Source organism: Rhinichthys klamathensis, unplaced genomic scaffold, assembly GCF_029890125.1.
Source record: "Rhinichthys klamathensis goyatoka isolate OS25496 unplaced genomic scaffold, OSU_Roscu_1.1 h1tg000107l_1, whole genome shotgun sequence".
Lineage (NCBI taxonomy): Eukaryota > Metazoa > Chordata > Actinopteri > Cypriniformes > Leuciscidae > Rhinichthys > Rhinichthys klamathensis.
Window position 1 is genome coordinate 1,161,683 of NW_026606645.1, and position 16,005 is coordinate 1,177,687.

The window sequence follows — 16,005 nt, forward strand, 5'->3', positions numbered from 1 at the left end:
AAGCTCAAACAGCAACATTACACACTAAAGAAAGTTGAAAATGTCAAAAAGCAAAATAAGCCCTCTTTAAAGGGATACTCCACTTTTTTTTGGAAATAGGCTCATTTTACAACTCCCCCAGAGTTAAACTGTTGAGTTTTACCGTTTTTGAATCCATTCAGCCGATCTCCGGTTCTGGCGGTACCACTTTTAGCATAGCTTAGCATACATCATTGAAGTGGACAAGAGCATTAGCATTTCTCAAAAAAAATGACCAAAGTGTTTCGATATTTTTCCTATTTAAAACTTGACTCTTCTGTAGTTACATCGTGCACTAAGACAAAAATGTAAAGTTGCGATTTTCTAGGCTGATACGGCTAGGAACTATACTCTCATTCCTGCGTAGTAATCAAGAAAGTTTACTGCCGTACCATGAGTGCAGCAGGCGCAGGCACTTAGTCCCGGTCACGTTGGAAGTTACCGAGCTGGGGACTATTTTCAGGCGCTGCGTCATATCATTACGCCTGCTGCTCTCATGGTACGGCAGTAAAGTTTCTTGATTATTACGCAGGAATGAGAGTATAGTTCCTAGCCATATCAGCCTAGAAAATTGCAACTTTACATTTTCCGTCGGTCTTAGTGCACGATGTAACTACAGAAGAGTCAAGTTTTAAATAGGAAAAATATCGAAACTCTTTGGTCATTTTTTTTATAGAAATGCTAATGGTCTTGTCCACTTCAATGATGTATGCTAAGCTATGCTAAAAGTGGTACCGCCAGAACCGGAGATCGGCTGAATAGATTCAAAAACGGTAAAACTCAACAGTTTAACTCTGGGGGAGTTGTAAAATAAGCCTATTTCCAAAAAAAGTGGAGTATCCCTTTAACATAAAAGAAAGCAAGTAAGAAAGAAACAAATAGAGGGGGAGGGGGCAATGAGAGAAAGACTAATCTCCTCATGTGCAGTGCTTGCCCCACCAGACACAAGCGAATACGTGCCAGTCAGCAATCTGCGAACTCTGGGCCCGATCCAAAGAGACACCAAACTGAGAGAGAGAAAGAGAGAGAGCGTCGCCCAGCGAGAAACCGGCGCCACATTCACTGAGGTAACAAGTCTGTCACAACAAATCTCTCGTCCACCTGAGTAAGTGTCTTTCCTCACCTTGTTAAAGATGCAGCCATTACACAGTTTCAATTTCCAGCTCAATCTGGCATTAGCGGATTACACAAACGACAAATATCTACATAATGCAATTCTGTCCCGGCTGCTCAAAGGAGGCAACCGGGTCACCAAAATTAGACGTAGATGCCTTTATCTCTGTGCACTGGAACATTTGAGTCATGAAATATTCATGCAATTCGCATTTCTATTTGTCTGGAGCGGTCTGACACAATTCATGCGGCTCCGTAGTGAGTCTGCACATGTATATGAATGATGACATGCAGCGGGACTCGAGTGCAAGTGCAGGGGGGTTTAATTACAGCCCTTCACATTCCTCCACCACCTCCACAGACTGCCAGACAATTAGACACGTGCCTTTGAAACATGCGCTCGAGAGACTTGAGCTGTCTTCATTCGCCAGCCTCCATATAGAATATATGTGCCTCTGGAGAATGACACACCGGTCAAGCAAAGTCCATCTCATCCAGAGCTAAGCAGCAATCACACGCAGCAGGTACAAGTCTGAAATAAACGCCCCATGTGGTGGAAGGAACAGATTTATGAATCTCCCACAGTTTCTGAGATGTTTATCAGCGTTTGAAGACAACAGTGTTCAACAGGTATGAGTTTTCCAATGGTCGGCGCAGTTATATAGTCAGCAGTCTGGCTGATGGGGTTGGAAATCTAGAAGTAGATTCAGAAAAAATACTGAAAATCCTAAAATAAAAAAAGAGTGGCAATCGAAGAAGAGCATTTTAGCACTGCATGTGAAGTCACATTACACTTTGTTCCATTCATATGCATGCAAACGTGGGCGGGAGGAAATGCAGGCCAAAGTTTCAACTCTGGCCTGTGAATTTGCATGGAGAGAAGATGGTTGACCAATTAAGAATACAAATGTCACAGATTAAACATTTGCCTCTGTAAAAAGAAAGCAAATTTCAAAGCTGCATTTGCTTACAGTGTTTCCGTAAAGTGGACTAAACAATAGATTTTACTCGTTAAAACGCCCCTGATTGTAGTCTTGAGGTTTCTTCCGGTAACGAACACGTCACAATATTCCTCATTTAAATATTTCCCGCCCAAGGCATACGAAAAATAAAGGCGTGAAGCCTGGTTGAGTTAGGTGGTTATAGTAAGTGACGTGACATTTCCACTCGAAGCGGTTGACCAATCACGACACACTAGCCTGGCAAGCCAGACCTACATCAAGATGTTAGGTCTGGGAACTCACAATTGGCATACCTCAATCCGAGGGGCGGGATAAACGGTTGTCTTTCAATATCCCTCGGCACGCAATAGGATAGCGCTACAACCAACAAGAGCACCGAACGGCTGTGGCTGAGTGAGTCCCATGCGTTTTTCCACCAGCGGAGCTAGTTGATATATTAAACTTTTGCCGTATCCGGTCGTCAAAACTCTGAACACTTCTTCCTTTTTTAGAAATGACTTAAGTGACGTTCGAATCGGCTTTGCCCGCGACTCTGGAGGACTTGGAGTTAAGAGAACGTCACTTAACTCCAAGTCCTCCAGAGTCGCGGGCAAAGACCGCTGTTCGCCAGCAGCATCTTCTTTGTTTTCAAGCAGAGGGAAATCACGCGGAACCGTCATTATGTTAAGCCCGCCCACCAACTCTACACAATCTGATTGGCCGGACCAGTTTTTGGTTTTTCCAGCTCAAAAGTCTATGGAGAGTTGCTAGACCACACTTTGCTCCAAAATAATTTTTGCTGCCGCTAGGGTGCGTCTAGATTTCTAGGCTAACAACACACTGCTCCAGCTAACCAATCAGAGCACACTGTGCTTATCAGAAGGAGGAGCTTCATAGAGACAGAAACTAAACAGAGCGTTACTGACAGACTGAGAAGAGAGGTGCTGCAACATATCAAACATGTAAAAAATAATGTGTTTTGTGAACATTTAAGCATGAAAACTACAGAGCCCCCAAAGGGACCTTTGCAAAAATAAAAAATATACAGAAGAAACATATCGCGTGAGCACGCGAAAGTCTGTATATTTTTATTTTTGCAAAGGTCCCTTTAGGGGCTCCGTAGAAAACGTATTATAGTAGAGCCCAAAAGGAAAACCAAGAAAAAGGCATAATAAGTCCCCTTTAATATATATTCAACTTATTATTTGATATTTTTCTTTTATTCTTAACAACAAAAGCCGCAGAATGTGACAGCATATCTTGTTCCCCATATGTAATTTTGCACACTCAAAGTCGTGTGACTGCATCAGAGGCGTTGTCATGATGAGTAGGGTGCATCTCATTTTCAACAGACGGACTGACGGAGAGGGTCAAATCCAAACATTGAAAATAATTTGACTACAGACCAAGTGACAACGCATTTTCAGTCAAATGCACATTCATTGGCCATGCTAGCTGACTCTGCCACTGCATGATAGCAAAGTCAGGCCTGGGGTCAAATTCCGCTCCCTGAGACAATTCAGATGATGAAATCAATTGAAAGACCACAAAGAGTGTCAACCGGAAATGTGGACATAATTCAAGCCCTTCTGAACGGGCCTGTAGGGTTTACCCCAAGACTGAGTGAGGGAGTAACAAAGCACTGTTGACAAAATATATTAGAACAATTCGAGATGCGGGGAATATACATTCTGCTCCAGTGAGTGGGAACCCCCTGCTCAACAGTCCAAAACCCCATGTTGGAAGAGTTGAAAAAGTTAGACACTTTAATGAGTCTGTCTGTAATTGATTACTCTTGTTATCATGTCAGCAAATGACAAGTTGGCGGTTTAGCAGTGAGTCATCCCTCAGGTGTAGCACAAGCCATTAGACATGAGCTTAACGGCCCCTGCTAAGGGCCTGGATATAATGAATGAGCCCCTCACAGTGCGCTCATGCACTATATTCTCTCTATGAATTTAGATCGGGGCAGTGAAGCAGGTTTATAAGCAGGGCAAATTGGCAAATAATGGCCCTGGTGACAAGCGAACTCCATCACGACTGAAATTAATAATGTGCGCCAACAGGTTAATGTACGCGTTCATTACAGTGGGCAGCTCCCGCTCCTGAAATGCCAGCACAAGCCATGCCCTGAAGAAAAAGCATCAATTTTGTGTCTGTGAGTTACACAAACATTAAGCTCGTGATGTATGGGATGACAAAGAGAAGTTAGAATGCACAGAATGCAATGAATAACAGAGTCTTGACTAAATGAGTGTGCTAAGGTCATTTGGACAAATATAGATGACAAACAAGTATGCATTAGTTGTGCATTATGTCTCTAAAAGAGCGCTGCTAATGTTGTACCAAAAAAACTGTTATTAATGTCCCCCTAACTGAGTACGGATGTGTTCGTGAAACCGCATCGTAGCTGTGCTCTGCCTCTGGGCAACTGGCAATGATAAATAAGGGGAAAATGAAGAAGCAAAAGAACCGAGCTTGAATTTTAACACAAAAAAATGCTTCTGCCAGTGAATACATTTCCAGTCCATTTGGAAGGACAGCTATTGCTCATCTTGCCAAAAGGACAAAATGCTTCCCAGCAGAGCGGAAGATAGAAGATGCCATAAAGATCACTGCAGGAGTTGTATTCACAAGTCCACACTTGGGTGGCCAGTGTCTCAGCGGAACACCCTGTGGGAACCGAGTGACTGTAACAGTGAATAGGAAGTGATGCATTCACAACAACGACCTACCGGTAATTAGGCGATGCATACATAATACATGACGTAAATTGGCGATGCATACTTAATACATGATGTAATTAGGCGATGTATACTTAATACATGACACAATTAGAAGATGCATACTTAACACATGACGTAATTAGGCAATGCATACTTAATACGTGACGTTAGGTTTTCACTTGATACGTTATGTATTTAGGCGAGGCAAACTTAATACATGACGTTAGGTGATGCATACTTGATACATGACGTAATTAGGTGATGCAAACTTCATACATGATGTAATTAGGCGATGCATACATAATACATGACGTAATTAGATGATGCATGCTTAATACATTACTTAAGTAGCCAACGCATACTCAATATATGACATAATTAGACAATGCATACTTAATACATGACGTTAGGCCATGCATACTTGATACATGACGGAATTAGGTGATGCAAACTTCATACATGACGTAATTAGGCGATGCATACATAATACATGACGTTAGGTGATGCATACTTGATACATGCCGGAATTAGATGATGCATACATAATACATGACGTAATTAGGTGATGCCTACTTAATACATGACGTAATTAGATGATGCATACTTAATACATGACGTAATTAGATGATGCATACTTAATACATGACTTAAGTAGCCAAAGCATACTTAATATATTACATAATTAGACAATGCATACTTAATACATGACGTAAATAGGGTATGCATACCAATACATAACGTAATTAGACGATACATACTTAATACATGACTTAAGTAGGCAACGCATACTTAATACATGACATAGTTAGACAATGCATACTTAACACATCACATAATTAGACAATGCATACTTAATACATGATGTAATTAGGCGATGCATACTTACTATGTAACGCAATTAGACGATACATACTTAATACATGGCGTAATTAGGCCACGCATACTTAATACGTGACATAATTAGACAATGCATACTTAATACATGACGTGAATAGGCATTGCATACTTAATATATGACGTAATTAAGCAATGCAGTTAAATTCTATCCATCGCTAAATTAATAAATTACATTGAAATGCAATTTGAATTCATTTCCATAATGTATTTGCATAATGTAACTGAAAAGCCAGAAAATGTTGTCATTTATACTGTCATTTTCAAACCTATATAGCTTCCTTTGACAAGGTACTCTGTTTTTTTCCCATACAATGAAAATGAATGGAGTCCAAAACAACAATGGACCCCATTGATTTTCATTGTAATTTTTTTTCAAAATATGTTAATTTGTGTTCCACAGAAGAAACAAGTTCATATTGTATGGCAGGAATCAGTGCAGAGCAAGATGTTAGACTTTGCTTTAAAAAAATAATCTTAAAAAATAATCTGCACATATAATAGGACCATGGATGTGCATTAGGAAAGTAAATAGGCTCAGTTTTGCATTTGTTGACTTTTAAATGATGCATATGCATTTTGTTATATACTTTAGTATGTATATACATAATTAAACACATAGCCTAAAGTATTTAACTTTCATATTTAATGAGTAGGCTTAATTAACAATGCATACTTGAATGTGGTAACTGAGCATTAATGAATGATGTGAGTCAACAATGCATGCTCAATAAGGATGAGTCATAAGCTCTGTTTTAAAAGAAGTCACAGGAGAGATCAATGAACCCCTCTAATAATGTCCCTGGAGCCATTCATTCTTGAAAGTCTCTCAGATTGCACCTTTTGGATATCTCTCTTATTTAGCACATCTTATTCAGCACATCCTATTCAACAATCAATCTTACTAGCAGAGGGATTCGTGAACAACACTGTGTCAGATTAGTGAGACCCCTAAAATGTGCAGACAGTGCAGAGCCTGTAGGAACGGACAGAGAAACCTTGCCCTAAGGTATACTGAGCTACTTATACTAAAGCACATAGTTAATTTCAAGCATGGACATTCGATCCCCTTTAATCCCAATGAAGCTTTAAGCAGATTTGAATCTTTGGCACGTTTCTGTTCACCACATATTTCGCATTACATGTTGGGGCACGAAACAACCGGGAGCATGTGCGCCGACTGTCCAAGAGGGAGAATAAATGATTCTTAAACACATTTTAGTTTTTTTGTTTTTAAACTGCCATTACATACAGTATTCAACACACACTGATAAGTTAAAGAATGAATGCTTTTAGCATTTGTGGAGATCTTTAGTGCAGCTGTAGACTGATGAAAGTTCACAAGTTCACCGTGCTGATTGACAACACAGTAACACAACACAAACTTAAACCCGTCCTAAACTGAGCTGATCACAACAGCACTAAACGTGAGGCTAACCTGTTATGCTTTCAGAAGCGTATTTATGGCTCGTTTCATGAAAATTGTGACTTCTGTAGAAATAAATCGCTAACATAAACACTGACTTTAAAAATTACTTCTTTTTTTAATACTAAATTAGGTTTTGTTATTAGTCAACCCTGTTACCAGCAACTTCCTCAAAAACATAAAACATTTCTAAAATTCTACTAGTAAAAAAAAAAAAAAAAAAAAAAAAAAATAATACACTAATGGTATCATTATACTTTCAGGATGTTGACTCCTTACATAAGTGTCTCATGGTATTTATCTCATTCTTTTTTTCGAGGCTTGTCAGGGGATGATCTAAAACAGCCCTGTTATCACGATTCCTTTACATAATACAACGACTTATTCAAAACTGGATGTTTGAAGAATTATCAGCATTACATTTTCTTTCTAGTAAACACATTGTAGTGTTTTGACCTTGACCACAAACCTAATAATGCCTAAACGAACTTTAAAATTGTCAACTCAAGGCATATCTGGTTATATGCCAGATATTAAAATTGTTACTTTTAAAGGCATATCTAGCCCAGCATATATTTATTAATAGCCTATATTAAATTTTGCCTGAGATGCAAATTTATTAATTCTTACAAGACATTGAATGTTTACAATCTTAAAGCAGTTTACTTTATATTCATCTTAAAAAAAAAAGCCAGATTCATAAAATGACTCTTAAAACAAACTCTCATGCTCTACCAAAACTCTTAACATCTCATTGATTAATCGTCTAGACGTTTAATTGCCGTCTCACCTGCCATCGAAGTCCGCGCTCACTCCGAACCAGCAGGTCCAAATCAGCATGAACTTTATGATCCACATCTCCTTGCGTGTACGCTGCGTATATCCAAACGCCGCCGCTGGTTTCTGATGTTTAAATGGAAAAGATGGTGATGTTTAGATCCGTCAATTTTCAAAGCTACGAAGCGGGTCGAGCAGAAGGCGTTGACTGCTGTTCGTGCACGAGATACCGGCAGAGTCTCTGTCTGTGCTCCGCTCTTGCGGTGGAGAGCCGTGGACTGGAGCGCAGAGTCGGTGCGCTCAGCACTCTCTCTCTATCTCTCTCTCTCTCTACACACACACACTGAATGAGCACTGCGCCCAATAAGGAGAGACGGGAACGCTTATTCTACATATCCCTATATACCCCATATAATTACATGCACATTCATTAGGCTATATATAGTGAACATATAATGTTTATATGAACAGTATTAGCCTATATAGGGACATATAGCCTATATGCATATAGAAAATATTCACACACACACACACACACACACACACACACACACACACACGTGTGTGTGAGTATATATGTACACAGGTGAAACAGTGAGATATTTCAAGCCTTTATTTGTTATAATTTTAATAATTATGGCTTACAGCTATGAAAACCTTTTCACAATATTCTAATTTGGGGTTTTCATAAGCTGTAAGCCATAATCATCAAAATTATAACAAATAAAGGCTTGAAATATGTCACTTTGCATGTAATGAGTCTAATATATTAGTTTCACCTTTTAAGTTGAATTACTGAAATAAATGAACTTTTGCATGAATTTTTCGAGTTTCACCTGTATATACATACACACACACACATATATACATATACATACATATATTGTATATATACAGTATTGTATATGATAAGAAATGGTAAAGGTTTTTGCAGACAGGAGGGCACCTGCTTTTGTCATGTAAAACTGCTGGAAGGAAGATTTATGGTTCCAAGTCATCACTTGAGTTTCAGGTCTCAAGGAGTCGTGTGCAGGGTTACGTCTCATTTTTAGTTTCCCCATAGCGTTGGAGGGCATGTGAAATAAGGGTCTTTATGTTTCATCTCCATTTCCATTGGGTAAACACTTAGAAATGCAAGTATGCCAGATGGCATCTATATCTGGTCTCATCTCAAATCAGTCACATTCAGTGATATATTCATGCTCTACTCTTTAACTAAAGTGCTATATTCCAGAGAAAAACAACAAGGAAACAGCTCATGTTTCACTGGAGTATAGTGAGATATTGGAAAAGTCACACTCAAAAGTGTTACTGTGCACGGCTTGTTGGGATACATTTATACCCCATTCCAATGTTCTGCTTAAATACTATTTTGTGAAACATGCACACTCACCGGCCACTTTATTAGGTATACCTGTTCAACTGCTCATTAATGCAAATATCTAATCAGCCAATCACATGGCAGAAACTCAATGCATTTAGCCATTTAGAAACGGTCAAGACGATCTACTGAAGTTCAAACTGAGCATCAGAACAGGGAAGAAAGGTGATTTAAGTGACTTTGAACATGACATGTTTTTTTTTTTTGTGCCAGACGAGCAGGTCTGAGTATTTTAGAAACTCTGGGATTTACAGAGGAAATATCCAGTGAGCTGCAGTTCTGTGGATGAAAATGCCTTGCTGATGCCAGAGGTCAGAGGAGAATGACCAGACTGGATTGAGCTGATAGAAAGGCAACAGTAACTCAAATAAGCACGCGTTACACCCGAGTTCTGCAGAAGAGTGTCTCTGAGCGTGTTGAACTTTGAAGCAGAAGAGATTCAGCAGCAGAACACACACACCGGTGACTCTCCGGTGAGACGAGAACAGGAAACTGAGGCTACAATTCACACGGGCTCACGAAAATCAGACATTAGAAGATTGGAAAAACATTGCCTGGTCTGATGAGTCTTGATTTCTGACATTAAGATGGTCGGGTCAGAATTTGGCGTAAACAACATGAAAGCATGGATCCATCCTGCCTTGTATCATCGGTTCAGGCTTCTGCTGGTGTGATGGTGTGGAGGAGATTTTCTTGGCACACTTTGGGCCTTTTAGTACCAATTGAGCATCGAATAAACGTCACAGTCTACCTAAGTATTGTTGCTGACCATGTCCATCACTTTATGATCACAGTCTTTCATCTTCTGATGGATACTTTCAGCAGGATAACACGCCGTCACAAAGCTCAAATCATCTCAAACATAATGAGTTCACTAAACTCAAACAGCCTCCACAGTCACCGGATCTCAATGTGGAGGAACGGGAGATTCACATCATAGATGTGCAGCCGACAAATCTGCAGCAACTGCGTGATGATATCATGTCAATATGGACCAAAATCTCAGAGGATTTACAGTATATATATATATATTAGTAAATATAAAGGTGCACCTTATATTACTGAGCTCTAAAACCTTATATATTCTTATATAAACCATCTTCGCTGTAAATCAAGAACATGATTATGACATTTTAGGACGTATAAATTCAACTGATGTCAAATTTATATGAATTCTTACCAGAATCTTCACACTGCCAAGATTTTGATACTGTTATATGTCATATTTATTTCCACATATGAAAGAGGCCCAGATCTGACTACAAATGTCAGATTTTATGTGAATGTGGGCTACATTCAGCTGTGGTGTAAATGTACAGTACAATTCGAATATGTTACAGCTTTCTTTTAAGTTAATATGTTCAAATTTGCCAACTTTATAAGCTTGTTATAGTGTCAAAGAGAAACGTGCTTCATGTGTATTTTCAGTCCAGTTTTGCATGAACTATACGGTGACATTTCAAAGATATGTTAAGGAACGACACGGTCACTCTAAATGCATGGAGATACGTCCACAGCCTCTATGAATGGTGACACTGGAGAAAAACTCATTTTCAGCCTCTTCAGAACTGGAGAGCCTGCCGCGCTTTCTGATTAGGTTTTGTCACAGATGAATTTAAGGCGGATTGCGGCTTGATTTGGTCATGAATTTTGCGGCCTGCAATAGGTGAAATTGCACATTGCTCTTCTGATATTTCCAAAGAAACTAACTTTTCTGTCTCGCGAGGTAAGGAGGAAACAGGAGATACTGTAAAGGAAGCAATAGCACAGTCTGTACTTGTCATCTGAGCAGCGCTTTCACCACCCTTGATGCATCTTTCCTACCTCTTGGGTGTTTGGCTACATAAGCAGACTTTGATTAGCATTTTAGGAAAGCATGTGAAAAGTGACTTTTTGTAAAACAAAAACACAAAATTCTTGTTAGGGTGTTAGCAAGGGCATCACCATAAGATTGCTAAGGTGTTGAGTGGGTTTTCAGCGCATTGCTATACGGTTGCCATGATGGTTTGAGTGGTTGCTAGGTGGTTGCTAACTGGCCCACCCCCAAGTTTCTATGATATTCTGATGGGCCCCCATTTAAACTCCACCCCTTGTATTGTCCGCGATGTGAAATCCGCGTGAAACAAGCCATGTGAGCTATAGAGCGTAACAGTCGGGTTCCGGAAGTAAAAACACAATTCATTTTTCTTCATAAGAATTTTTTTTTTTTACAGTAACTTATAAACCTTTTAAGACTCAGAGGCTGTTATGGTACTGTATATGCTTGTGCTGAAGCCATCAGTCCACATTATTTTAACTAATTTTTAAAAGAACCGTGTTTAAGAGTTAAAATCATGGTGAAAAACTTCATTACCCATGATGCAATACAGAAAATTCCACCAATCACGGCAAATCACACCAAAAGAGTTGCAAAGAATGGTCACTTTCATGAAGCTCCATGGATGTAATCACAAATGAAGTAAACATATGGTAGCTCGCTAAACACTTAAATATGTGTGTATAAATATATATATTGGTCATGACAACTCTGAATGTTTGGCATGGTCATGCCAAATGTGGACATATTTGGTCTTGGAGGAATAGATCTGCTACGCTGCTGTTGGTTATGACTGTTTCTGTTCAGGACTTTCTACTGTCAATATAGCAGACATGAATTACCCGTAGCAGATCTATACAGGTGGAGCTGGGGAAGGAGGAGGGTTTCTGAAAGCGCACTGAAAACTGCTACAGCAAACACTGACCAAGTATTTGAAGGTTGAGCAGCGAGCTCATTGGCTAATGGTAGAGCAGCAACCAACCAATCAGCTGTTCCCTATAGAGAATGATGTGAATGCAAGCAGATTGAATTAAGGGTCCATCAACCTGCGTCATCTAGCGTTTAATGACAGAACTTTGTATTTTACAGTTTTTAATCTCTCCTTTTTTAATATGATTTTCATTCACAAGGCTTCATGGGATTGTAGTTATTTCCCTCATCAAAGCTGTTAAGTACACAGTCTTGTATCTTTGCCTTTTTGTCCAATTTTCAACTTTCTTTCTTCAAATCAGATTTTGTGATTCACCTTGTAACTGCCTGGTAGGCTACGAAGACTCGCTATGGGAAAAATTTACAGAACCAACACTGATGAAAAAGTGGATGGTAACTAAAGCACACTATAATTCACTTCTATTGCACAAACGGTATGGGAAGAGTTGTGCACCGTTTCGTCCTGCTCGCACAATTAGTTCTCCAGCAAAGCAGCAGCACAATGCGCTTTCCCACCGACAGCGTTTATGAACTCAGCTCTATACAGAACATACAGCGATTTCTGTTACTACATTGAATATTTATTTTAATAACTACCATAAAATAATGGATATTGGGACTTAACCACTGAGAATCTAATTTGCATACCTAATGTTAAGTGATCCACAGTGAAAAGATCGACCCTAAAACCCAAATTAACTGGATTTGGTCAGATCTAATTTGCATAATAACCTATTGATGTATTTTTTCAAACATTGAGTGAGTAGTTCAATTTATTATCTTATGTTCATTAATAAAGGCCTACACACAGCAATTTTTTTTTTATCTTTGTACCTTTTTCCCCACAAAAAGGTTAGTAGTACCTTAAGGTATGTATTTGTACTCTAAGGTACTAATATGCACCTTTAAAAAAGGTACAAAGATGTCCTTATATTTTTTCCAGTGTATATAGCAAAATATTGTGTTGATGAAAAGATTTACAGAGCATTTTCAACATGTTTTCAGTAAAAAAATTATAATAATCATCTCAACACCAAAACTACTCGCACCCACACTTCTGCCTTCAGTATTGACTTTATGCAGAATATTTTTTAGCTTTGTGCATGTGGCATTGCCAGATTTTGGCATATTGCATCATATATTGTATTCTGCAAACCTGTAGTTCTGTAGGAGGAAAAAACACCGAAATAAGTAAAACAATCTTTCAATATCTTTGTCAACATTACAGTAATGCAGTTATATAGACTCGTTTTATTTTCAACCTATCCTATTATGTTTTTGTTTTTCATGTACATTTAGTCAGGGACCAGAGCCAATCCTTGGGGAAAGAAGAAGCGTTTCCCATTGAAATGATTCCAGGTCTTTGGAAGGTGCCCCCGTCTCCAGTCTTTCACACTCAGAAAGATTGGCTCCGCTAGCAGAATTCAGATGAGTTTCGCTAGCTCGGCTCCTCAAAGCTTAAGGTTGTGCACTTCCTCTTGGCGGAGGAACATATCTCATCTCTACATCACAAATGTGACAGTCCACGGCTCTTCTGTAGCGAGCAAACCGGAGGCGTGTTTGATGACAGTGGTGCAAACACAGCAAAGTAAAACGGGGAAATAGTTCATATATTAGCATACGCTGTAGACCGATTGCAGTGCTTTGACATTTGTGTGAGCCGTGGCCTAATCAAATATTCATAACCGTGGTCAGATTAATCCATGCACGCACCATTTCATAAATATTAACCCCTCCAATTCTCCTGACCCGCGTCACAAGGGAATCGTGATAAATTCCTCCTCTTGTTTACTTTCAATACTTTTAATCAAACACTTTGAGACAAAAGCTCAAGAGCGATGTCTCGGAGTTCTTGCGAGGGAGAAGTGGAAATTACAATGAATAATTTTACATTGGTAATAACTTGGAAAGACCGGACTCTTTTGTTTTGTGCGTAATATGCAATAATGGTGGAGGATTCAATGCGACTGATTTGCAAACGACTTTTGAAGTTATGTTAAATTGGGCATGCTGGTTTTTGTCTCTATTTACACACAAACATCAGGCATGCAAATCAGGACTGATCTGAGAGACATTACTGAAATTAAAATCTCTAATAGTTTAGATGAAGCCAAGTTTAAAAGCTAAGCTTAAAATCAATTAAAAATCAAACATACTAATTGCACAATTAGCTCAAACCATGATTCAAGTGTGTGCGCAAATAAGTAGCATGCCATGCTTTTAGATCAAAGGAAAAATATTAAAGGAATAGTTCATCCAAAAAATGAAAATCTTAATGTCATTCAAAACCAGTATTATTTTCTTCGGTGTTACATAAAACGAGATGTCAGACAAAATGTCAAAGCATAAAAGAAATGGGAATGGCCTACAAAAAAAGCACCATAAAAACATCTTAATTTAGATTCTGTACCTCATACACAAAGCTATCGTATGTCTCCAGAAGACTTGGAATGTAGCACACTAATCCAATGGACTTTACAATAATTTTATGGTGCTTTTCTGTCAGTATTCACACAATTTACTTTCATGTTATGTAAAAGATTGACTCAGACATGCCTAGCATCTCCTTTTTTGTTTTATAGAAGAATGAAAAACATAATACGAGGTTGGAATGACTTGAAGGTGATTCAATTATTTTCCTCTAAATGAAACGTTTGCACTTATAAATTGGCCAAAATCATGGAATAAATGAAACAATATTTTTGTAGTCCTGAATATTGTCTTGATGTGGGTATTTCTCAGTGAGTCAGTGTTATGTTGTAGGAAAGCCCACAAGCATATTGTTCTTAGGCGAGCAGCCCTCAGGGACCATAGTCATCACTCTCACAGAATACCCATGAGTCTCGGCGGCCCAACTGCGGTCCAAGTCCACTAGTCCCATACAGCGCTTCCCTGGTGATTGACAGAGAAAACATTGGGAAATGAGACCAATAATGAAACGAGTTATGTTTATTAAGAGCAGGCCAGAAATCTATACCGAAAACATTACTCAGATATTACATTGTTGTTAATTAACTTTTTCCCCCGGCATTGACAGAATACAGCTAGAATAAAATGTTTTTTTTTTCTTTGTAATAAAAGCTGAGTTTCTGTTCTTTCTTTTGGTGTATTGTTTGTTCAGATGTTCATACAATAAAATATTCTGGGGGCCAGTTTCATGAAAAGATCAATAATGCGGCCTCAAGTTTAGAAACTATTAACTTTGAGTACTGTGAATTCATTAAATTTGAGTTCACTTAATATAATCAGTTATTGAGTTCACATCACTTGTTCAATTAAGTGCAATGAACTAGTAATATTTGAATGAAATGAACTAATTTACTTTAATATATTTGACTGTTATAGGTTTTACAGTGTTTAAAAGTTTAAGATTTTTTAAAAATGTTATATATAAAAAATTCAAATGTTCAGCAAGGCTGCATTTATTTGATCAAAAGTATTATTAAAGTTGAAAATAACTTTTTCTAATTAAATATATTTGAAATTATAATTTACTTTTGATGCTCAAGAAACATTTCTTAACGTTGAAATCAGTCATGCCGCTTCATATTTTTGTGGAAACCATGATACTTTTTTTTAAAATTATTTGACGAATAGAAAATGCATCAATCTTTCAAATTTCATGAAGTCATTTTGAAACTTTTTCTAAAGTGTCTGTTATTAAAGTCATTTGAAATTCCATTTCTTTAAAGAAGCTCTCTGTAATCCGACGGATAAAACAGTGAGACTTTAAACAAACTTTATCATCATATCAAACTGTAATTAACAGCTCATCTAAACTCAAAGATATCTGCCTTTGAAAGCCTTTGTGGAGTGTGGGGTTTGACTGGCACGGCACAGGCAACAGCGCTGGTTAGCATGTGTTTTGTAAAGAGGCTGAGAGGCTGTCATCTATAAAAGATGGCCAGTGGAAGGAAAGATGACAGCGGCGTCAGATTTATGTGAGAGTGGGATAAGACTGCAAGTGTGTGGCGAGAAGTTTG

At 38.4% G+C, this 16,005-nt stretch overlaps 2 protein-coding genes across 7 annotated transcripts in view; both read right to left on the reverse strand.

Annotated features, from left to right (window-relative positions):
• Positions 1–8,202, reverse strand: part of npnta (nephronectin a) — a 53,302-nt gene extending 45,100 nt beyond the window's left edge. Inside the window, exon 1 of one of the 4 annotated variants that reach the window (XM_056253576.1) lies at positions 7,909–8,202. In XM_056253576.1, the coding sequence (XP_056109551.1) occupies positions 7,909–7,976 (68 nt within the window). In that variant the 5' untranslated portion in view covers positions 7,977–8,202. The remainder of the gene's footprint in view (positions 1–7,908) is intronic. The other 3 variants (XM_056253577.1, XM_056253578.1, XM_056253579.1) reach the window with 3 other exon arrangements.
• A 6,504-nt stretch (positions 8,203–14,706) lies between these two features.
• The window catches only part of gstcd (glutathione S-transferase, C-terminal domain containing), a 52,481-nt gene continuing 51,182 nt past the window's right edge, over positions 14,707–16,005 (reverse strand). For all 3 annotated transcript variants that reach the window (XM_056253580.1, XM_056253581.1, XM_056253582.1), the window contains exon 12: positions 14,707–14,914. In XM_056253580.1, coding sequence (XP_056109555.1) covers positions 14,775–14,914 — 140 coding nt within the window. In that variant the 3' untranslated portion in view covers positions 14,707–14,774. The remainder of the gene's footprint in view (positions 14,915–16,005) is intronic.